The sequence below is a fragment of the Conger conger genome, chromosome 4 (assembly GCF_963514075.1).
Source record: "Conger conger chromosome 4, fConCon1.1, whole genome shotgun sequence".
Taxonomy (NCBI): Eukaryota; Metazoa; Chordata; class Actinopteri; order Anguilliformes; family Congridae; genus Conger; species Conger conger.
In genome coordinates, this window is record NC_083763.1 from 53,433,969 (window position 1) to 53,459,945 (window position 25,977).

The 25,977-nt window shown below is 42.0% G+C and overlaps 1 protein-coding gene across 4 annotated transcripts in view; it reads right to left on the reverse strand.

Moving 5' to 3' along the window:
• Positions 1-23,641, reverse strand: part of LOC133126422 (microtubule cross-linking factor 1-like) — a 47,593-nt gene extending 23,952 nt beyond the window's left edge. For all 4 annotated transcript variants that reach the window (XM_061238630.1, XM_061238629.1, XM_061238632.1 and 1 more), the window contains exons 1-3: positions 22,305-23,641; positions 19,015-19,239; positions 18,392-18,550 (exon numbers count right to left, since the gene is read on the reverse strand). In XM_061238630.1, coding sequence (XP_061094614.1) covers positions 18,392-18,550; positions 19,015-19,239; positions 22,305-23,201 — 1,281 coding nt within the window. In that variant the 5' untranslated portion in view covers positions 23,202-23,641. The remainder of the gene's footprint in view (positions 1-18,391; positions 18,551-19,014; positions 19,240-22,304) is intronic.
• Positions 23,642-25,977: the final 2,336 nt, after the last annotated feature.

Sequence of the window (25,977 nt, forward strand, 5' to 3'; positions counted from 1 at the left end):
GATTGGCAGCACTGGTCGAGAATTGATCTGAGAACTATGGGCTCATTCATATACTAGAACATCAGGGTGAGCCACTCAGCATCCAGCCCACACCATTTTAATCATTGTTGAAAACAGGCAATACTTGCATTGGTTTCATAGAAAGCTGTAAAGTGTAATGAAGGAAGGAAAACCCCAGAAAAGATCACTTTATAAAATAGAGAGAGTGTAAGAGCATTACGAGGAGAGCCTGTTTTTGGGTTGTAACATGAAAGGTACATTTTATAAAGGGACACCTGTCAGCTCAATGGATATAAGATAAAAATCACATTTTGCATGCTGGGTGCTTTGATTAAAAATCTGAAAAAGCAACAATTCTATCGAGATTCTAAAATGAAATATGAAAACGCTGCTTTTTAAAGAAATTACTCCCAGAAATTAAAGCTTTTTAAAAGGATTCTTCCCATTTAGTGTTTATAAAGTAAGTAGTGTCATGCTTCACTATTCACCAGACTACAGCACTGCCTTTATGACCAAGTGCCCTGTTATTTAAACAGAGCAAAAACAACCATGGTGAAAGGAAGTGATTTACTGTAATAGCATGCCTTGGCCATTTAAACCAGGGGTCAACAAACAGTCAAGCCCCATGGCCTCCCGAATGCACATATTGCTACTTTGTGCCCAATAGCTTTGGGCAAAGTACACTAATATATAAAATAAGACACAATATTATAACCAGCTTTGACCATGAATCTCAATACTGCGACACAAATGCATTTGTATAATTTAAGTATGTAATATATTAAACAGACTTCAGTAAGTCCTTTCAAACATGCAATTAAAATAGCCTGTTTTTTGCTTACTTTCAATGTCAGTTGCATAGCATGGCTTCCACATACATCTTACCAATCATCAAAACTAGCCTAATGACCATCCAGGTATCTCCAACCCACAGAGCGGGAACCACTTACTTCAATACTATCCCCTGGCTTCAATGAAATTGCTGAGATTCGAAGAGGTATGGACTACCTAATTTCCTTTGGGGTTTTTTTTTTGTCAAAGGCCACAGAATGCAAATGCTTCAGGAGAATACGAATTGAGATTTCACATGAATGGAGCAGAACCAGGCTGCAACGCACAGTAAAACTGCAGTTTACGTACCTCAGCCTGCAGACATGTTTGAATCATTTATGGCGAGACAGATGGAAAGTGTGAGAGTGACCTCATTACGAGAATGAACATTAATGCGGATGACACATGCAGCTCCCTACAAACACATCGTTGTGGAGACATAAATCGATGACATATCCGGGCATAATTCAACTGCAGTTCCCTAAGCGAGGAGCAAACACAGCACTTTGGCTTTGAGTTATTATTATGATGTTAGGGTGGCATATGCTTTCCCCAGTTCCACCCCACAATGTGATGATGGCAGAGGCTAGGGTGGAAGAGGCTGATGGTAGAATCATACAAGTCAATACATATGAATGAGTATATTCGTCCTATTCTTCCAAGCGCAAAGCTGAAATAATGTTTTGTTTTTTTTGCAGACCATCATCCACCTCAATCACTGTACCTACTGTTACATGCGAAAAACAAAACACGTCTGGAACTTCCATTTCGCTGAGATCGCATGTATCCCAATTAGCTGTACTCCTGACAGCTCTCTTGGTGATATGTGACAATGAGACTCCCCAGCCGTATAGCGACTGCACGCAATTAAAATGCACACACATTTTTGCAGAGAAAAGCTCAAAATAAGCCTGCTGTGCAGACGCTAAAGGAAAGTCTGAATGACTGTACTGGGATAAAGAACAACATACATAAATAAATAAATAAACTCAAGGGACAACGTTGAATGAGATGCACTCCAGAACAGCGGCTATTAAAATAGCAGAGCACTGCTAACAGGAAGCATTACTGCGTTCCCTAGATGCTCTGTTCGTAGTGCGTGGAATGGGTTGTGGGGTTGCAGCAAACGAGCTCGTGAAAGAGCGGACTCGAGTGGTGTATTCCAGCGTCTTTCTCCCGGCGACCTGAAAGCTGCCCCCTCTACTCAATTATTCCTCTACTGCAACGAGCATCACCACTGAGAGAGGTTTTCGTTTCAAGTTACAAAGACACGGTTCATGTTTGATGTCTAAAAAATGACTTTTAGATAGAAGTTTTAGATAGAAGAACCATTATATTTTCCCTTTATGTCATGAGTCTTTAAAGCTCATATAGTGAACCAAAGCAACATGATGAAAAAAATCACTCGCTTTAATTGACTGAAATTTGAAGTTAACCACTTTATGTCCGGATGTAAAGCAATGGAAATGTTACAAAAGCAAGCACACCTTTCCCTGCTCACACAGACAGTAGATGTACAGTACAGGCATTTAGTTCATTACTTGTTATGTTGTAGCCTTCATCTATCTTCCTTGTGGTTATGCATTTGATAGACATGTATACAGTCTGGCTCAAGTGCATATGAAGATTGCTGAGTTTATGAGTGGGTGGAGATGGGTTCTCTGACAGGAAGTGTTAGCGTGAGGCATTAGCTGATGGAAAAAGGTTGAGAGTACAAGTGTTCGTGGGGTGTGTTCTACATAAGTATATGTGTAGGAGAGGGATAGCTTATGTTTAAGGGAGAGTGTGACTTGTGAAGGCAGGTATATTAATGAATGAGTGGTGTGTGAGTGTATGTGTGTGGGTGGATGTCTGTATGTCTTATGTTTTTGTAAGTTTGTACTGCATGTAAGGTCTGGTCATGCATTTGTGCATGTATGTGTCAGGTTTGTGATTGGTTTTGTTCGGACCCAGCTTCTCCCAGTAGAATGAAAGTCAATAACAATGCAGGAACTCACCCAAGACAACAAACACTTACTAGAGAAAAGTAAAAATGTATTGAATGTTATGCCGGTCCAACTGAAACAACAAATTTGCAGTACAGCAACCTTAAACATCCTGGTCATATGGCTTGGCTTAAATATCCTCAGACGCCTTGATGCACATGTCCATCTTATCGATGAGGTCCTATCTCTTTCTTACAGGATGACATAGGTTTTGTTCATCAACATCAAATCCGTAACTGTACGTACAGAACAAACCCTAACCCATCAGCTTATATGTGTGTGAGGTTTGTTGGTAGGGTTGTTAGGGTTGTCAGGTTTGTATGTGTGTGAGGTTTGTTGGTAGGGTTGTCAGGTTTGTGAGTGGTTGTGTGAGGTTTGTACACATGTGAAGTTTGTTGGTGGGTTTATATACATGTGAGGTTTGTAGGTGGGTTTGTACACATGTGAGGTTTGTCTGTGGGTTTGTACACATGTGAGGTTTGTTGGTGGGTTTGCCCGCGAGTGCTTTGACTGTTTGACTCGGAGGGTCAGTTCTGCTGGTTTGTATGTGTATGAGGTTTGTTGGTAGGGTTATCAGGTTTGTGAGTGGTTTGAATGTGTGTGAGGTTTGTACACATGTGAGGTTTGTTGGTGGGTTTGTACACGTGAGGTTTGTTGGTGGGTTTGCACACATGTGAGGTTTGTTGGTGGGTTTGCCCGCGAGTGCTTTGACTGTTTGACTCGGAGGGTCAGTTCTGCTCCCTCAGGCCTGGGTTGTGCTTGTTCAGACAGCTGGCATCAATTCTGTGATCCTTGACAAATTCCTCTAATTCTTGCCCCAGTGACAGGGGTAAGCTCTCTATAGAGAGACAGGATTAAGGACTTCATGCAAAGCTCAGAGGAAGCCTCACCCTGTCAGTTTCCCCCTTTACAGCACACATACAGAGAGACTCTGAGACCAATGGGGCCACAAAGAGCCTCTTTATGCTCTAAAGAGGTGGAACTCTTTTACAAATGCAAATATATAAAGACTGAACTGGAGAGTGAGCAGCTATGACAGACTCTGATGCAGCGTGAAAGAGGCCATTCTAGGCCATTTCCCAGCCAGTTAAGGAACAGTCAAACAAGTTTTTAATGCTTTCCTCAATTTTCTCTCGAATTTGGATGTCCAATTACGCTGCTGCTACAAAGCTCATCGCAAACTACGTTGACTAGGGATAGCGCAGAGAAGATAATTCTCTCCTCTGAAGCACAAAGTCAGCTGCAGTTTCTTATCTCACCACAGTTTGCAAGTTGAACTCACCCACACAAAAGTGAAAAGAGGAAAACATTTCATGTTAATCAACACTGCAGGGACAGACCTGATTGGCTAGTGGGGTGTGGTGCTGCTGATTCTTGATAATCTAAGATGCTGTTATCTACAAATATACCTCTATATATTCAACTTTTCAAACTTTACAATTCAAAGAAAGAAATACGGTTTGAATTTGATGTCAGAACAAAACCTAAGGCTTCGTGTATTTGTTAGAATAAAATAGGGCCTCAAAACAATAATATCGCAGTCACTTTGATTCGTTGAAAAGGTAAAAAATGGAGAGTGCACTGACTCTCGGTACTGAAAGGGTTAATATTGCACAAATCAATATTGAATAAAGAGTTAGACACACAGTCTGCCATGCCGCTGTGGACAAGGAGCTGGGAGAAACAATCCACAAGTGAAATGTAATAAGTCAGGAATTTCAAGTAAGGCAAAGATGACCAAAACAGTGATATAGTGTCCATGTGGGGGATTTTTAAATAAAGTTACCAATGAATCAGGCATAATTGCTGTTTGTTCCTAACGTATCAGTCAGATACACAACAGATACAGCTGGAACACACAACATGAAGCCACTAACAAGCTACATACAGCAGTTGTGGGCGTAACTAACAAAAGAACATACCATAACAACAGAACATAACAACTGACAAAAGGACCGGATAAAAGCGTCAGCCAAATAGCATGTAATGTAAACACTGACTGAATATTCACCTCTGAGAGCGGAAGGGCTGGAGTGCCGTGTGTAATGAACAGAGGGGCTTGTGTTTGCCCCGTGGCTCCTGAGATTACGCTGTTGCGTATTCCGTCCCAGGTGCCACGTCTATGCAGACTGCACACAATGCAGATGGGACTCACTCGTGAGCACCTGTCAGTTCGGTCCCCACTAATGGGCATATAACTGCAGCTGCTTAATCCCACAAGCTGGCACAATCCCTTGGGCTGCCAGGGAGAAATCCGTGCACAGAAAGCACTTGTTGAGAGTTTTCAACAGAGAAATACACAGCCTTACAATTTTCTCGCTAACTTGCTGCTTTTTGGAAATATGGTAGCTAGCAAACACAACAGCTATCATATTTGATTTTACATTTGTAATGGATTTTATTCACTTTTATCACCAGTTTGGAATGCCAAATCGTATTTATATCAGCACTCAATGCTGAAATCTCAACTATGGATTTGGAGTGCACAGACTTATGGGTATTTGGTGGAGCGGGTCACCGACTCAGACCCTTACATTCCTGGGACATGCTAGACCTATTTTATACACAGTCTATGTGCTAGACCTGTCTTGCGTGGCGTTGCGGAGCTTCCAGCCACGGTCGTCATGGCGTGATCTGGACTCGATACCAGCCTGCGGGGTTCATCCATGCACTAGAACAGTGCCTTTCCAGAACATACAGTATGACTGTGTGGAAGAATATTACAAATGGGCAATTTTGAAGGAATCCTCGTCTTCATGAATAAAATATATAAAACGTTTCAGAATTTGAAAAGAGAATGATAATGTCATTGAAAGTAGTATATTTATGACTCATGGCTGGCAGGACTGTGATCGCTAATGACAGGACTATATTTGTCCGAACTCTGCATGTTCTATAACCATTAAGGCTAGCAGTTTAAAGTTTGATTGGTAGCGAGTGACTTTAGTTCACAAGCATTTGTCTTGACTGTCTCGACATTATCTAAAAAAAAGAACAGGTTTCATTGCCTACGGTTTCAGGAAGCAATGGATACCTTCCTGTTTACCAGCATTCCACAAAAGGGATATCTTCTGACGCTGTCTTATGATAAAGAAAAATGCAAGTCATGCAGGTGAACCTGTCCCCTCATATAAAAACTTAATTTATAAAAAGATAGATGAACAAACTGCGGCCTTGAAAAGGTCATTCTCTTGGACAGACTGACCTTGGTTATCAAAGGGCTGTCAAATGTGTCCCATAGAACTCCTGTTTTTAAAGCTCTCCACACCTGCTCATTGACAGAATGCTCTAAAGATGCAGTAAATTAGTGCAATTGTGCCTAATTATTGATTCAAAAAAAAAAATTAAGGTCTTCGGCCCAGTGAACACTACATAAGACTGTTGTTTCTGAGAATTTTGGTTACTAGCCCTTGACATAATTTAGAAATGTAGAGCCATTGTCATTTTCATTTGAACAGCAAGCAAAGAACAATGTTATTCAAATGGGTAACATGTAAGTCTGATCTATTTGCTGATAATTCAAGATAGAATATAAAATGGGTACTTCTATAAGCCTACCATAAGCCAGCAGAAACACGGGTTAAGCAATTATGAAGAATTGGCAGAGCAATAAGCCCTGTTTTCACAAAATGTACAAAATGTACAAGGATGTACAGGATGTATAATCCATTGATTAGGCAACACAGTGGTGCAGTGGGCAGCACCGTGACCTCACAGCAAGAAGGTCCTGGGTTTGAATTCTGGCCTAGGCTTTTCTGTGTGGAGTGTGCATGTTCTGAGCCAACATTTTGGCATATTAACTGCAGCTCTTCAATTTACTGATGCTGCACTGGAGATTCAGGTTATGTAATAGGTATATAAACCCCCAGATGCATTTAGAATGTTCTATCATCTGTACTGTGAAGAACTACACAAATGCTGATGCAACAAATAATTCTGCAGACATCTGCTTGGTTTTCTGAGGAAATAATCTACTGAAGGCCCAGACAGTACTATCAGCCTAAGAGCAGGCACAGACAAGAATGACGCTGAATGACATTCAGGCAAGCAAGGCCTTATTTGCTGACAAACTGATTACCAAAACTGAAGTTAGCAGGCCTGTTTTTGGAGCTGTTCCCCAACTACACTGTTACCTGTCAGGTGACAAATCATTCATGGAAAGACATTGAGCTTGTCTCCAGTGTCACTGTTGCAATCGCTCCTGATACAACTGGGCCGATCTGATGTGCAACGATGTGCCATTTAACTGTGGTAATCCAACAAAATATCCGGAATAATCCGCGATGAAAGAGATACGGTGATCGCTAATGACACAGCTGTTTATCTGTGACAATCGATGTCACACAAGCAGAAAAAAGCAGTGATATCACAGCTTCCTGGATGGGTTGCATTTTAACAGTAAATTCAATGTTGAATAAATAGACCCAGTAAACCAGTGTTTGTGTTGGACAGAGGATTAACAAGCCCATCCAGCCAGACTGCATGGGGATACTCTGAAAAATGTGCCAAGAAGAACACAAGGATCAATTGGAGTCTGGTGCAAAATATTTTCATTACAATTAATTATTTAGTTGGCAGACAGGCCTGATTGGAGCTCTGTAGTGGAGAACACAGTGTGAAGCACAAAATACAAATCAGTAGCGAATTAGCAAGCATGCCAACAGCACATCATTATAGATCAGAAATATTTCAGAAATTCAACCCATCAGCCACGAAAACACCCAAGGTGATATGCACGCTGTTAACAAGCAAAAATACGGAGTGCAAAGTACAAACTGCGATTTAAACATGGAAGTTACGTCAATGCTGTAGCAGCCACTGTAAACAAACACAGCTTTGCATCGACATCAGACGCAGAGATGGATTTTGCGAGAGCGAGATGTTTGATTTATGGAATGGCCACGCAAAGCTCTCGGGCAGACAAGAAAGACATAGAGCGCATGGAGAGAGTTAAGGTGTTTCTATCAGTCTTAAGTTCGACACATGCATTTTTCCATCCTCCAGAGGGCAGTCTCCTGGCTGGCAGTAGTGTGTTGTATCTGTCCCTCTGCATGTTCTCTCACCACTGGGGCTAGCAATGGAAAGCTTGATTGGTTGCGAGCGACTTTAGTTTACGAGCATTTGTCTCAACTGTCGACATCAGCTAAAAAAGAAAAAGAACAGGTTTCATTGTCTATGGTTTCTGGAAGCACCAGATACCTTCTTGTCAATCAGCACTCCACTAAAAGGCTATCTGCTGACGCTGTTTTATGATAAAGAAAAATGCAAGTCATGCAGGTTAACCTGTCCATTTCTGCCATGATTATAGGCCGGAGCAGTGAAATTCAAGTATGGCACATTTTTGGAAAGGAAAGGGGTAGGGCGCATAGGAAAATATTACAAAACTAAATTCCTCATACTAAAGGTTACTAAACCTGTTACTTTTGACCTTGTGAGAACCAAGGAATTTCTCTTTTACTTGGAAGCCTCCCAGATCACATTCCTTAGCAACTCTCTTCACTATCAGTAACTCTTTTCTGGTGGCTTACTTCCTGCAATAGGTTTATCTTTGTTTGTGCAATGATACTGAAAACACCGTCACTCAAGGTGGAAGTAAGCCTAAAGAAAAAAAGGTTTAGTGTTTGTAATGGAAGGGAATTTTTCTCACAGTTTCCCCAGTAGCGCTCCCACTCAGCTTTGTGGCAGTGAAGATGCGTTATAGTGGGCTCGGGTCTTTGGAGAGCGTGCCCAAATCGAGATACATTACTCATTCCTCCCAGCACTGCAGCCTATTAATCCCGTTTGTGTGCGCGACGCCAAAGTGGCTGTTGTTGCTGTTGTTATGGTTACAGGAGGAGGGGAAACTGTTGGAGACTTGGCTGGGAATCATCACGAAGGTCAATCATCTACAGCTGGATGAAAAGCGAACATATTGTAAGGTAAATGCAAAGCGAGCCCTTGGGTTTACATGATTACTCTCAAGCTCGGAAAACTTGATCATGACAGACATCTGTACAGTATCCCTCCTACCTACTCTGTTGATTTATGTATTTTTACATCAGGGGGTCACTTCGGTGTTTCACACACACGCATAAGCACACACACACACACACGTGCACACGTCCACACACGCACACACACTCTCTCTCACACTCGCACTCTCTCTCTCTCTCACCCTCACTCACTCTCACTTTCTCTCACTCACTTTCACTCACTTTCACTCACTTTCACTCTCTCTCACTCTCTCTCTCTGGGTACTGAATTCCCCATCGGCTGGGGCCATGGCCATAACACTCGATTCCGATGCCTTCACTGAACCTGGGGACATGTTGCTGGGGACACAGACTGCCCGAGGTTGCTAGCGCGCGCCTTTGTGTGGTGCGTCACACACACACGGTGTATTTTTAAACTCCCACCTCAGCACTCGCCAATAAAAGCACCCGAGCCATGACCATCTATTCCTGCCCTCTCTGAAGGTCACTCTAACCCCCCTGGCTCTAGCCTTCCACCCCCTGCGGCCCTGCCCCCAGCCCTGCCCCATCCGTAGCTCCTGCCCCAGCCTCACCACAACCCCCAGCCCCTGCCTCATCCCCACCCCGACCCCCAGCTCCTGCCCCATCCCCTACCACAAATCCGCCACAAATCCAGCACCACCCCCTGCCCCATCCCCAGTCCCAGTTCTCGCCGCCTGCACCCCAGGTGGGCCTCTCTGCTCCATCCTAATTAATACGAACATGCACAAAAGCCCCATCATGCAGGCGGGAGTCCCCTTTCTCCGAGCACAAGGGAGACAAACGCTCCCTCCAGACGCTGCCCCTCGGGAGGCCGGCCCTCCCCCGACGGGCCAGCCTGGCCGTGGACTGGCTGCCACCTGCTCCCCGGGGGGACGTTCGGTTCCATGCGACCGGCCACAGCAGGCGACAGCCTGCAAATCCCGCACACGCATGGAGCCTCTCAGGGTACAGCTGGTCAGGGCAACAGCAGGGCATTAGGGGCAACGATCACAGTGTAAAGCTGTCACCCTGCATAGCCAGAATATTATAACTGCATTGTACCCGAGTGTCAGAGAAACAAGCAGTTTAGCGAGCGATGCAGTTACACGCAGCACATTATGAATTATAAATAGTAATAATGTAATGGCCGCCTAATACAAAACTTGCCGTGTCATTGTTAGCAAATCGAACACTTTAGCCCTTGAAACCTGAATGCTTGAATATCTTGTTTCCATTTTCTCGATGATAATGTAGAAACTGCAAAGAAGGCCAATAGAGCACACACTGCAGAGGGAGGAACTGAACTAGCACATCCATTGCAGAAAAACTGCAACAACCCTGCACTGCAGCTCGTGACCACATAAATCTGGAAGAACGGCATCGTCAGTCACATTCCTGATCAGGACAAACTACCTCCCTGCACATTCCCTATCAATTTTAAAGAGCTTGCTTTTCTCATTGTGAAATAGAAGAGGCTGAGCATTCAGCAGAAGGACACAACAGCTCAAGGCTCCAGGATGTCTAAGCTTAAGAGATTAAACAGTAGAGTCAGCACAATTTTCACCGGAATGGCTGATAACTGTCACTCTGTTACATGGCTACCCACAATGCAACTGAAATGTGCCTTCATTTGTCCTCAGTAAATGAAGGATCGCTTTCCTCATTGCAGGCAGCTATTCTGAGGGCAGTCATCTGTATTCATCACCAGGCAGGGGGGAATGCCTAATTCCCTATGGTCTGAAGCAGCTTACACAGTTTTCACACCCTTCTCCCCAGGCATCAATATTCATGTGTACGTTCCAAATGGCGGGTTTAGCTTTTCTTTTGCCCGGTACCACTGTGTAATCCTGCAGTCAAATCTAGGCTCCTCCCATTAGAGTAGCCAATTTGGCAAACTATGAAACCTTTCATGAGACCTCAAAATCTGTTCTCCTTTGTGGAATAAGAAAAAGAGAAGCATATATTTATTTGTTCCTTCTGTGCCAAGGAGCAATGGTATTCATTATGTTGAATGTGCTTTACTTTGCCTATGCCTTTCCAACCTGATAGATGCAGACACATTTCATCTAACTGTACACTTAGTAACTTCCTAACACCAAAAGCTTGTAATTACAAAACCTGATGATTACAAACCTGTCCACAATTTTCCAAATCCAAATTCAAGATAATGTCACTTCAAGCAAAATATTTATTGAAATGTGTTTAATCATACAGGTTATAGTTAAATAACTTTTGAAGGGTTATTCACACAATTAAATATAACAGAATTTGGGCAGATATTATCTCCAAGAGCTCATTACTGAAGGGAGAGTGGTCCACGTCTTTGTCTACATCAGTGTGTGGGTGAATGTTTTCATTAAGGCCTCCTTGAATAGAAAGCCTTAAAACCGCCTACCATTATTTCCGATTCAAAAGTCCAATGAGTGCCTACAGATTTGTATGATCAAATGCTCACAACCTGTGAATGAGTAGATACTGTACATTCCTACCTCGAAGCAAAGCATAACCAATGCTAACAGTGCAGTCAAGAGTATCTGTCAACAGTACATCAGCAATGAGAGAGAGACCTTGAAGATGTGTTTTTTTCTGAATATAGGACATGCAGAATTTCCTGAGAGAACAATAGTGCAAATGAATTCACTTTTATTGTGCGACTTGCAAAATGCAATAAATATACAAAAGCAAAAGCTTCTTTGCTTAATCTCTTCAGAAATGAAAGACAAATCACTTTGTATTCAACATATTGTTGAAACCATTTAACAGCTTCAGGATATCAAGGGAAAGCTATGAATGGTGTCATCAGTAGCCATTATATAAGAACTGACGATGAAGTTGGCCATTCAGTGCCAGTTCAATATTTAGATTTATTCAGAGAAATTCTTTTTCTATACATTTCAGGAAATCAAAGATTAAAAGTGACTTCACTCAATCCCTAAATATTTAGCCCGTTATATTCCTGAAAACTGTATGCTGACTGAGGAATCTTCGGCTCTTAATAAATCCCAACAAAATTTGATACACAAACTTGTTTCCACAAAAACAAAAACATATTTTCCCTGGTGGAAATAGAACAAAACAAGTATGGCACTCTTTAATTAGATTTTGGCTTTGTGAAAAGGAATGTTGGGTGACTGAGATCACTGCTAATTTACTAGCAGCAAGGCATACAAATGGTCAGGGACAGTAGCACACTGCAAGACGTGTGCCGTCACAAGATCGAGGATCATGGCATTGCCCTTATTATAAATATTCACATGTCTGGACACCACCCTAGTTCCAGGAATGTATTGAATTTTAGAAGCTATTAAACAAGCTAAAACAATGAGTATCATAACCAACCTATGTTCTCTGCATACTTGCACTCACCAACGGACCTTCCAGTGAGAAAATAAAAAGTGAACATTGTGCATGCGTAATAAAAATAACAAGCTTCAGCCAAACACAATACATTTCATGATATCATTGCACAGGCGCCCTGCTTATTTAATTAATATTTCAACCCAAATAAACAAGTAAATGGTAAATGGCTGGCATTTATATAGCACCTTTATCCAAAGCACTGTACAATTGATGCTTCTCATTCACCCATTCACACACAACCCATTCACACACACACACTCACACACCAACAGTGATTGGCTGCCAAGTAAGGCACCAACCAGCCCGTCAGGAGCATTTAGGGGTTAGGTGTCTTGCTCAGGGATACTTTGACAGCCTGGGCGGGGATCGAACCCGCGACACTAGTGCAGAAGGAAAAGCCCAGATAATGTGTGGGGCCACAGGAATGGGATACAACACAGTCTTTATAACACCAACTTAACCATTACAATAGCTATACAACTTTAAACTAAATGTAGACTAAACATTTTGTGAAATATAAAGTACAAACGTCTTTTATGGTCGCATATTTCATCAATTTATTTTTGCCTTACTCTGTAGCAGTTCTGGAAAAAACTGACTTGAAGACAAAAACATGCCAATCCGTGCCCCATTCATCAAGGCGCTGTTCATCCGAACAGCTGGAAAGTGTGATGTAAGAGGCAGCGCCTCAGTTACACCATATCCTGCCCGTCAAGTCAACTCCCTCCAGCCTCTCCAGGGCCGTTCAGCCCAAAACCAGCCACCCTCCTCTCATTTCATGTGTGTCACATTCTCCCTTACGCTGGCCGTGGCCCTCTGCTGCGCAGGGGCCCGTGAGTGCTAATCTCCTCCCCAGACTCTCAGGGTAGCTTAGAACATCCCGGCCCTGGAAAAAACCCTCTTGCATGTGGGTGAGGTGTCCCCCCGCCTTGGGGCTGGCCATGCAAACGGGCTGGGGGGAAGACAAAGGGACCTTTTTCTGGTCCTGAAAGGAGTATGGGCTCTCTGTCCCTGCTCTACCTCTCAGGGGCAGACCCAGCTGGTTAATGATGTGCTCCATTGTCATGCCCCGTCATGGGTCAGTGAGTTTCAGGCTGTCCCTCTAATGACGGGGATGGGCCTGGGACACCCCCCCCCCCCCCCCCCCAAGAGACCAGAAGCACTTTGAAATAAGCAATGGAAAAATCTCTCTCCCACATAATCTGGGTTGAAGCTGAGGTCTACTAATAGAAAAAAAGTCTTATCTTTTCAGAAACAGGTTTAGATGAGAACAAGAGATTTACACTCTCCTGTGACAGTGTAAACAGTTTAAGGTCTTACTTTGGGAGGCCTGTCCTTCTCTCCTACTTCACATTTGGATAAGTGAATGAGTAATTTTAGCGGACAAGACTCAATGAAAAGGAACAAACTTGTAGTGATTACTCATCCAGTGCACTTCATGGGTCTCAAGTCTTTTATTTATAGTTAATGCCATCCGTGGGAGAATGGCTATGTGAACACTAAAATGGGCAGAGCCATCATATCCTGGAACCAAAGTGAGCATAATCATATGGTTCAGCTGTGGTGACCAACATATATCTGTGACTGTACATAGATGCTACATCCATTTAGATTCATTAAGATTTATTCTCCCATCACAAGTTAGTGTGCCTGGTATACCACATAAACGCTGAGCTCTACCAGAGTAGACCCCATTGAATTTGAAAGTGTCCAGATGGTGGCTGAGTTGTATGTTCAAAATGACATACTGTCTGTTTAGACAGACACTTAGGAAGACACTAAATGTGCATAGATGTCTCAAACATACCCTGCAAAGGCCTCGGGTGGCTTACAACCAGCTAAGGGATCTTATGTGCCAGAAGACTTAAAGCCAAGATGCCCATCGACAGCTGAGAGGGTAATTACCTGAGGTTACAGGTATGACATGAAATGGTTGTCACTAAAATGTTTTGTACTAAACTTCTTAAATACCACAGTCTCCACACAATGCCCTATTCTATTAACAGAATATTCCTAAAGTGTTTCCTGAATGAATCACTATTTGTTATCATAGAAAACTGATCTCAGTATTTGAACAAGGCAAAACATACTATTCCTGTTCATGAAATGTAGTCATACATTTATTCCAGTCTTCAGCTTCTAAGAACCATGTGGGACTTTCCTCTCTTCACACATACATGTGAAAAACAAACAACCAAAAAACATGATTGCACCAGTAGGCCAATTGTTGTCCGGTGAAGAATCATCTTGTTGATTCTGGCTTAGGCCTACTAGCCAGAGAAGCTAGGTAATGTCTGCTAAGTAGCTAACAAAGAAAGAGTAAATCGTAACAGTCTACCATATTTTAATGTACAGATACACCTACTGGGACATTAGGAACATTTGTATAACTACACAAAATGGATGTGTGACAGTGACAGCTTGTAGGCCTACTGCATTCCTACATAGTTTGTAAGGTAGGCTACCATTTATTTAGTGTACATGCTTATATGCTTATTTTAGCAGTAGTAAGAGGCAACATAGCTTTCTGGATGTTGTATCAAAACGTTATGTTTTGCATGCTTGATCCAGCAATGTCATGTTATAATGGAACATTTTTGTTCCAATACCACCTTGTATTCCAAAAGTTACTTGGTCTTAAGCGGGCAAATTGCCATTGCTTTTTCCGGAAAGCTGACTCCAGTTCTCACATTCACACTTGACCCCTAAAAGGTGAAGTTCTGGAACACTGCCAGGTAAGTGCAAGTATGAAATAATGAATACACAGAAAAGAGGGGAGAGGAGGTCTAGACCCCACACTACGTACTCACCCTTTAGTGTTTCTCCACAAACAATGCAAAATATTATGCCATTTCCATTATACTGCAGGTATATTATGTATTTGCATAATCAGCTATTTGGACATCTGGTGAGGAGTTAACAGTAGAGACCTATTCCACTGCCACCAATAAAACACGTACAACAATGTGCATGAATTCCATCACAAGAGACCTCTCAAAAGACAGGCATTCAGGTGTTCAGGTGTGAATTAGTGTGTGTATGTGTGCGAGTTCGTGCATATAGTATGTGTTTCTGTGTGTGTGTGTGCGCAGATGTGCGTGTTGTTTTTTTGTGAGTGTGTGCGTATGTTTTTCTGTCTGTGTGTATATGTGGGTGTGCTTGCTTGCGTATGTCTGAGTGTGTTTGTGCATAAAGAATGTGTTTTTGTGTGCGTGAGTGTGAGTGTGTGTGTGTGTGTGTGTGTGTGTGTGTATGTGTGTGTGTGTGCGCAGATCTGCGTGTTGTTTTTTTGTGAGTGTGTGCGTATGTTTTTCTGTCTGTGTGTACGTGTGTGTTTTTGTGTGTGTGAGGATGGTGCCATGATTCCCTGCAGAGCGGGAGAGATGTCTGCTCTCCCAAACAGACGCATCTCACTGATGGTGTTGGAGGGAAGATGTAAACTAGGACAATGAGATTCATCTTTCATTCTCCAAACCCTCAGAGAGAGAGAGACGGAGTGAGAGAGAAAGGGATGGGGGGGGGCAGCTAGAATCCACCGGGTGTTCCTTCCACATATCTGGGACTACTGGTCTAATTATGTGTTTGTTGAGAAGAAGTCTCTCATATAGGGAACAGTGCTCTCAACACACATCTTTGAATGTTAATTTCTGGATCTTCATTCTAGCAACTACACTAAAAACATAATCACATTTTGATTCAGGAATCAACTGTAAGCCTGAAACAGCTGTAAATCTACCCAGCACAATTCACCCAATTTGTAAAAGATTAATTCGCTTTTGAAGTGATGGTGCACTGACATAATATAATGTTAAAATCAACATACATTTTTAGAGATGGATTACTGTACTGCACCTACTGCAGTGACAAAAAAAAAATACACCTGTTCATTTAAAACAGAAAAACACAATCCATAAGAATATCTGCAATGCAAAATAGGTATAAAAAAATTCTAGTGTTGCATCATGTTACTGAGAAAATGCTGTAACATAAGCCTGTTTAAATATTATGCTCACTTCAAAAATGCATTTGAATATAAATACAGGAATGTTGATAGTACTGTATGCATTGGTACTGAGGCTTTGGTATTCATGTCACAAAATCAAAGTACTTCAGTCAGATTTTAGATGAGGGTACTGTATGCTGTCATTTCCACCCCTCTTTCCAATCCAAAAATGTTTACACCTAAATCTCTTCTTGACTTGCAGTGAGCTTAGAAGCACTCACTCTTCTGTATTTAGCCTATTTCAGCAAGAAGTAAAAATTCCCCTGAATAAAATGAATTACCATACTTAGAACACTTTGTATAATATCACAGATCTCAATTCATTTGAATTAAATTAGCCTGTCAAACGTTCAACGTGAAACTATGCTGAGCAATATTGAATACCAAATTGTGAATGTAATATTCCAGCATTTCTTTCTTTCTTTTCCTTTTTTTCAGACATGTGCATATTACTAAATGTTATTTTCTACTGAGTTATCATGTCATCGTGAGAGCATGAATGTTGAATGTCAGATCATGTCAGCTCTGATGAAGATTGGAACCTGAATGTGAATACATTCACACTATTACAAATACACAGAATAAATGTAATGGAACATAAAAAGCATAAATCAACACTGTTTTACATAAACACATCTAATCGATTGGATATTACAGAAACACTTTTTTCTCGTTGTTTATATATGGCATGTTAGGCCTATGTCTAAACTCAATCTATCAACTGTAGCCATAAGTTGCTAATGAAAGGCTGCCACTTTGGTCTGTCATCACTGCTAATGGAAAAAGGCAGTTGTTAACATATTAATCTATAGACTGAGAATATGACCCCCTTCTCCTTGCCCTCTTCTTCTTTGTTAAACCTAGATATTCATGGGTTAATTTCTAGACAGCCTAGTAGCAAGTTACCCAGCTCTTTTAGATGACTCTGATTCTGCATTCTCTACTTTCCCTGCAGGTACACAGGCCCAAAACAGGTTTCAAGTCTAGCAGCTGAGTAGCCTGAACTAGCTCGACACCCTCACCACAGACCGGCATTCTGCAGCTTTAACTTTTGAATTTTTCAGGGCAGTTTTACTTGTTTTACTTGCCTTACTGCAAAGCGTTTGCTTGTTGACATGAACCAGGAAAGGAAGAAGAATTAAGCCGTAGGCTTGCAGTTCATTTTTTCTTAGTAGTTCATTCTTGACCCAATCAAGAGCACAGTATAATCTGAGCAGCATCCGAAACAATATTTAACACTTCATTACAGAGCACAGAGCTTCCCAATTATTCTCCAAGATACTGTATGTGAATGAGACATTTCACTGAAACAGCTTCATTAAACGCAGTAACAATAACCAGTTACGAGAGACTGGTTTTGACACTACAAATTACTACTGGGAAAATTGTAGTACAGCATGAGCCTGTTACACTGTGATGTCTTAATTGTGAAAAGTAGAAATAAAAGAACCAGGAGATATTTTTGCACAGGATGTGGAAGAATCACATGATGCACAGGATGCAGGTTTGAAGGTAGGAGGCTGTATTTCTGGGGCAGGTCTCTGTGGATCAGAGTGAGTCTAAGACTCATTGATAATTGTTTAGAAAATGTTTCTGACAGCAGAACCAGCGCACAAAGACAAATATGTGGGATACCCCAATGTATCTTTGTTGAAGCCTCCAGACTGTCTTTTAGTTCAGATAAATACGTTGATTTAAAATTCTTCTGACATTTCTACTGTCCAAACTCATTAAGGACTGCACCCAACACAGGCAGTTTTTCGGTCCCAGTGGATACTTCCAGAGTAGCAGAGATGGTCAAATTTTATCCTTCTAGACCAACTTTTGTTTCCCAACTTGAATCTTTACTGGGTCATTAAACTTCAATGCACTGTTAGCAATAGTATTTCAAGTGAAACCTGGCTTGGAATTCATCTTTTGGCATCTCAGTGCCGTTACGATGTGCTGCCAAAGTCGAAACAGAAAACAAAAGCCTGTAGTTCCTGTGGTCACAAATTATTGCAGTCGGTTTTGCCACCTTGTATTCCAATGTAAATTCTGCATACCCACTACAACCCTTAGCAACTGCATCCCAGCAACAGCAATTTGAACCAGCCTTGGAACACTTTCTTAAAATGCCATCCTATGCAAACAACATATTCAAGCTTTGCATTTGATATAAATGGGGTAGTTGATAAGAAGCATTGTTTACTGTATTATCACCCAACCAGCAAGATGGCCGCTTTTAGCCTCTGCCTTACCTCCTTCCCCCTCTCCAGCTCATTGTGCAGGGCCTGCTTGGAGATCTCCACCTCGATGATCCTCTGGCGGAGAAGCTCGTTCTCGTCCTCCGCTCGGGTCCGCTTGTCCTCTATGCTCTCCAGCTCATTGTGGAGACGCACAGAAACGTCTTTAGCGACCTGCGCAAACAGACGCAAGGGTGTATTTTTACAGTGTGTCCACTGTGTCTGTCCCCACCTAGCTCCTACCTGCATCCACATGAAACCACCGCACCCAGGTAGGAGTCACCAATAGCAGGAGAGGACACGGGCACAAACGTAAATGCTTGCACCCACAGACATTAACATGAAAAAACCAGACTTGGGTCAAATACATGATTGCCTTGGATTCAAATTCTTTTCTAACCTTTACTGGGCTTGTCTGGTCTATTGAAACCTATGAAATACTCCCAAAATGTGCAAGCCTTGCCTTCAGGTCCTCTTAGTTGGTTCACTTGCACCAGACAAGATGAATTGAGCACAGAAAATTACCTGAATCCAAAACAATTGGCCCAGGTTTGATACAATCACACATACAGTACTATACGCCTTCACAGGACATGAAGACCATGAGTGCGCACGTGTCCGCACATGCGTGTACTGACCTTCAGGTCCTGCTCCAGGTTCCGCACCAGCTCCCCATCCACCTGCCCCGTCTGCGCCACCTTCAGGCTCTTCTGCTCGGCCTTGCGCAGCCGGTACTGCAGGATCCGTGAGTTCTTGTTGGCCCGGTCCAGCTCCCTCCGCAGCTCCTGCACCTGGTACACCTCCTCCTCCAGGTAGCTGTCTCGCACCTCCTCCATCTCCGCCCGCAACTCGTCCACCTCATCCTGGGAGGGCCGTCGAGATGGATCTCATCAGGCTTTACACACGAGTAGGCCGGTCTACCAGATCGGCTGTGTTACATTATCGAACGACGCTGCTTATGCCGTGCAAATCCCGACCGGTAACACAACGGTGCCTTGCAAATGACTCTCAAAGCATCACTCTTGTTCTAATGACAGGTAATTTTCTACCACTGAGCACCCCGGCGCAAGTAAACACTAGCAGTGAAACATGCGGGTGTCATCAATCCTAATTTGACGACGCCACAAAATGGACAGGGATTCTCAATTTCATCCACCAGTAGCAACCTACTGCAGTGCTCCAATTTCGCCCTTCCAATACTGTGAATGCACATAAGAAGAGAAGATATAAAACTGAAGACTAGCTTTCCACAAAACAATGGCCTTCTGCAACAATGGCAGAACAATTAAATTAAATTAATGACGAAAATACTAAACCGAACAATTGTTTGCTTATTCCTCAATATGGGAAATTAATTTTGCTCCAATAACGCAGTAGGGTGCATAACTCATCTGGATGGGAAACTAAATTCACTACAAACCCACAAAGCCCCAAGTATGCTACTATTCACTGAAAGGGAAGAATACAAGGACACCAATCAAAACATCATAAGAATTAATTTCAAACAATGCTTGCGCTGTAACACATTTCCAGCATTCACATTGATGAGATGTATAACTTGGCAGCCTCAGCTGACATTCTCCAGTAATTACATTAGGATTTGGATATTACATCGAGATTGGTGCTATTTACGTTAGCTTATGTTAGCTTGTTAAACCACTTACTATTTCAAGGACAAGACATAGTCCTTGGCCCTTTGTGCACAATAACTCACTAAGCCTGTACCATTATGCTTAGGGATCCAGCCTCTCATATTAAAGGCCCAAGGCCCATTCTGTGCTCATTGGTCTGACCTCTGCTGCCCTGCAAGCTGCCTGTTCCCTCCCATTGATGGCTAAGCTTTTTTTCTCAAGTCACATCACTCATGTCCTCCTGCTATGCACAGACATTTTATTGGGCTAACTGTTCATTAAATTGCCCCTCCGGCCGGTGAAAGACTGGAAAGGGGCGTTTGGGCGGCGGAGGGCAGAAAAGGATGGATGGATGTGGGGTCTGATGAAAAGAGAATAGCAAGGAGTGGAAGAGTGGAAGAACTGACAAGGCAAAGGAAAGGACAAATGAAGAGAATGGGGGAGAGTGTGATAGATGTACCAAAGGGAATGAAGGATAGCTTGATCAGGTACAATTCCAGAAATCTAGTTACCTGGCAAGATGAATACCTATGTGATACTTCTTGTTTCTGAGAAATGTTTTGTGAAAAATGTCAGGTGTTGCAGTACCTATGTTTATGAGAATGTACATAAACCCCCCCCCCCCCCGCCCCCCCCCCACACACACACACACAAATCTACATATAGATTGTATGTGCGTACGTATAGATAAAACAGAAAAAAATGAAGAAAGTCTCATCACCTTATGGCACAGTGATTTATTGGACTACTAATTTCTATTTTCTGACATTTTTACTAGCCAAGGACATATCAACTCCCTTCAACACTTTGATTGAGTCAGAATGCAAATGACTAGTCTGAAGTGCTCAGCTGTTACCGGGCCTCTCACAATGTGCGAGGATCCATCCATTGTGCATCGGGTACAACTGAAACAAGGACGCGTCCTCTAAGGACAGGGAGTGGGGACACAGCTGGCAGACAGACGAGGCTGGAGCCTCCCGCCATTGTGCTCGTTGCTACATCTGGGAGTAGTTGACTGTTATGGAGTCTACAGGGAAAGGCCCCCATTGTGAAAACAACTCCAAAAAGCCAATTAACGTCCCCATGACAAGAAAACATGACGTGCTTCTGAATAAAGTTATGAAAGGTTTGGGGGTTTGCATCCATCTTGCGTTTGAAGAATACGTCTTGATAAGTCTTAAACATAATTTTTCCAAAAAATGTCATTTCATTTTCATAAAAGATATTATCATATTAATAAACATACCATATTATCATATTAGTAAACATATTGGTTTTGGATGTAAGTAAAAATTAATAGTTGTGACAGCCAATTCTGTGAATGGTAGATGTCTATGTGTAGCTTACACTGCAGTGATGAAGAAAAGAGGACACATCATATAGTAACAGAGACAAGAAAAAAATGCCACACAGCAGCTCTGCAATTCAGGCTAGCACAACATCGCACTAGAAACATGGCAGTGTCCCCGTGTCTAACATTTCAGTTTCTCTAATGCCAGCTTGCCACGGCCGCCAAGGGCATAGTGCAGTTAACTTTGATTCATTAAGCTGGCATGGCAGGCATTCACCTCCTTGCGTATCAGAACAAATCTTAAACCACAAACACACACACACACACACACACACACACACACACACACAATGTATTTAAGAAAGCATCAATATGATTAGCACTTGTGTATGATAAATAGGCCTATATAATACACCTATATGGCTAAAGCTTTTGTGTTATTGACATAATCAAGAGATAATTGTGGACACAACCATCCATCTGCAGTTTCTCTCTCCTATAATCTATGGCCAACAAACATGGCACCTGCCACCAAAACTACTGACTGGATCCTTTGTAACTTCTACACTGCGCATAGGCTCCTTGAGGAACGGTATTTTTTGAAATGTTCAGTGGACAAATACCCGCTGAGTGTCGTTAATGCAAAACTGTGCCCACCTATTCACAAAATCGAAATGAAATTATTACTGACGTGGTGTGTTACGCTGATCCTAAATAATTACGCATCAGCTGAAGCAATGCATTAGAAGAAGTGACAGGTGCCTGCGATAGTGAAAACGTGATATGACAAGAACAATACAGCCTATATCGAGTACAATCTATGTAGGCTAGCCTACTATAAACGTTTGACACAGCACATGCAACAGCGAAGCTAAGTTTTGTCCTAAGAATCTAAGAAGACAACCCCCCCCCCCCCCCCCCCAATTAAGCTAGAAATAAAAATATAAAAATAAACCAGCGAATACAACTTAAACATTAATAAGCTACTGTTGCATGTGGTAGTTACCTTGAGGTAATCATTTTCTGAACGAAGGTCTTCAATTTCCCTCAACAAATCTTCTTCCATCGACTCCTTTTTTCCTTTGAGTACATACTGTGCCGGTAGTGACTTCCCCAGTTTATGATCCGATTTAAATTTCCCCAGTGGTTCTTCTGTGCTGCAATGTCCTTGTGTGAGCAAACCGGGCGACAATCTTTCTTTTGCTGTCGACATAGTGCATGGTTCGACGATGCGAGGATGGGTTTGAGACCCTCCAGAGGGCTCGGGCGATGATGCGCCCTGCAGCGGATTCTCCACTGCCGGTGGGTCCCGGTCGCTGCCTCCGGAGCCAGTGCCAGATTCGGCATCGCTGTTTGCAGCTTGTACGAGCCTCTGTTCATCGGACAATGGCTCCGAGGGACAGTCAGACAAATCCGAGCTGCTGTCTGTGTGATTGACCCTGCCGAGACAGGTTTCTGTTGGCACACAGACAGGAGACCCACGGCCATGCGAACTACGAGTTGACTCGGCTACAAGGGTAATTTTCCCCTTTTTCCCTTTGGTTGCGGTTTGACTTGGGTCGCCTTGTTTGCTGGCGGATGTTGCATTTTGGGTGACCTTTGCTGCCTTTTTGGTTGCCACAGACTTGACATGACTTTTTGTCGTAGTTGGCTTCTCTTTCGGTCCAGAGACTGGGCGCCGGGAAATGCGGCTCTGGGTAGCCAGGAGTCCTACGGGCGGCTGTTGCTGTTTGCTCGACAGTTTAGGAGATTTAGGTGCTATTCCTGGTGGTTTGGCAGAGGCGCGGGAATGAATATCCTTCAAAATAGGTCTTGCAGGCGAAGGTGCCCTGTTTAGGCGTTTCTTTTCCAGCTGATGGATATGTTGCTTGATTTCACCGTTCGAGCCATTTGTACTCTCCATTATCCACAGACACCGAGATGGGGAGGGTGATGGAGGAACTGATCAATCCTCAACCCAGACAAATAACACCGACAGATCGCATCGACAGTGCAGTTCTGTTCATTCGCTTTATTTCTCATCACGTCGGATTTATCCACATCCTTTCTTGTAGATATTCACATCCAAGCGGTGGATAATTTCATCAGATCGTTGTTGTTCCCATCGGGTATTCCTCCTCTCTCTCCCTGCAATTAATGTAACTTATGTGATGAATTTGATGCAAGTCACGCCTTCAATCTCCGAGCGTCCTTGTCTGAGATTTCAATTAGAAAAAATCCAGATTTATAACAATTTGCCCACGCCGCCATGTCCTGTTACCATTCTTTATCCGACTAAATCAGTGCCCATCTTCCCCCTTCTACTTCGATCTGACATGTAAAATCTGCAAACGTTGCGGTCCCTGCTTCTGACGCCTGTGGTTCCGTATAGCGCATGCGCCCCCTTCTCACAAACACGCTCACACACCCCTCGTACAGGTCATACGAGATCAGTCATACAAGCGTGACAAGCTGTCTGCATCCTCTCACGACTCGTAGTAAAGAGCCAACACCAAATAATCCCTACAACACAGTTCCCCTTATTAAAATAGTCCATATAAAATGATTTAACTAGTGATAACTCAGTATTATATGGGTTATTGGCTTTCAATGTGTTTTCGATACAAACCCTTGTCAAACGAACAGATTGACCTTCTGCTGCTCAATAATTTACAGACCACGACATTTATTTGGTGCATATGAAACGTGAATAGACAAACTGAAATAAAATCCGGGGATTCTGTTGGAAATAAGCAATTTACAATCTTTCAATACCAGAAAAAACATAATGCTGAAGTTAGCTTGGTTAAAAATGTGGAAAATAAAATCTCCACCAATGGTGTTCTTTCCCATTGAATGGCAAAGGGTTTTCAGACCAAAGGACACTTTAACAAATAAACAATGTAATTTATTCAAAGACTAACACACTGCTCATAATGATGTGTTTCTGGCCAGTGAAGTCAACTTAATTAGCATCACTCCGATTTGATTACAACAGAGCAGAACTCATGACCTCCATTTGTGGCCAAAACTCGAAATACAGCAAAGGCAACCTATTTCTGAACTTCATTATGTGGACTCATGAACTTATTTAGTAATTACATTAATCATTGTGTTCCATTTACTCATTAGGACCTGTGAAACTGTTCACCTGGGTTGGATATACCCAGGGTATTATTAGGATTTTAAACAAATACAGAAATAACATGTATGTAAAAATACCTAAATTCTTTACCTCAATTCAAAACAATATAAACAACATGGTTAATGGTTGCCATTTACCTCTGAAAATCACATTTAACAATGAAAGTGTCTTTCCTTTGAGATAAAAATGTGATTTATATTTTAAAATTCCACTATAATGAAGGCACATGGGACATAAATCATGTTTATGCAAAATTTTCATCAGTGAATTAAATGAAAGGAATGAAATGAAACAAGGCTTCAAGCAGTAGATTGTTTTATTAAAGAGCCGTTCTTTGTGGCAATAATGCAAAACTCTTGTATAAATCCTATTTAAAGACCTTGTAATACTCAGCATCAAAGCCTGATCAGAAATGTATTGCATAATTTGCAATGAAATTACATTTTCAGCATGAATTCTGTATGGGCAGAAAAGTCACAGATAGTACTGGGTAGTTAGAAAGGGCTGGAATACATGCTACTGACAGTGCTGCTAGTGAACCGGTGAGAACACTAACATGCAGAATGGCTTACCCCAGGGGGTAATATGTATTTTCAGTGAGTTCATCAGCTATAACAAAGGCCAGTATTGCCCTGTCTGGAGAACACATCACTGCAATGCCAGATGCTCAGTGGCATAACAAATGATGTGTTCAGTGTGACAGAATAACATCTCTCTAGTCATCCAGCGAAATGAGTCATACTTTATAAAGGACCAGCTAGGCACATAGCAGTTGCCTCAATTCAGCCAGTTAAATCAAATCTTTGACCCATAAACTAACCACAAAGTATAAATTTTCCAGAAATGAGCTCTTCACCCTTTCCCTTAAAGTGGTCGGTTTAACTCAAATCCTAACATGCTGTTTAGTTAAAATATGTGCAAATGAAGCAAAGGCATACTTTGATATTACTATTATATTCTGTGACCAATTAAAATTGGCTTAATTGCTACAGATTGCATTATGCATTTTCTTTTGTAATGAGACTGACATCTAGTGGCCATACAGAATGCTGCATTGAAAATATGATATTGCATGCATGCATTACCTCAAAAGCAAAAAATAAATTTCAGCTCACATTGGAATTTCTGAGTAATAAATATAAATTTTTATTTGCACTTCATTAGTTGGAGAATGCCACAAGTTATAAATATCACAAACCTGCTTAAAACATGCCAGCATACTCAAAACATAAAACTGTTTAGTATATCATACAATAATATTAGCTTTTCTATGCTATTAAAACATGTTACAATGCACTTCTGTAAACTATAGCAAATTTAAAAAAGACAGTAAATGATAACTGTACGATGCATGCAATTTTGAAAACCTTATTTAGTGGGCAATACAAACGTACTGATTTAACAGGTTTCGTCATCATACTTCAAAGGGCATTTTGCTTTTAATAATTATTCTTCATTCCACAACCCTCAACCCTCATTGCACCCATTCTCTGTGCAAGTGGAAAGAAAAGGAATAAAACAAATATAAAAACACACACAAAAACACCTGTACAAA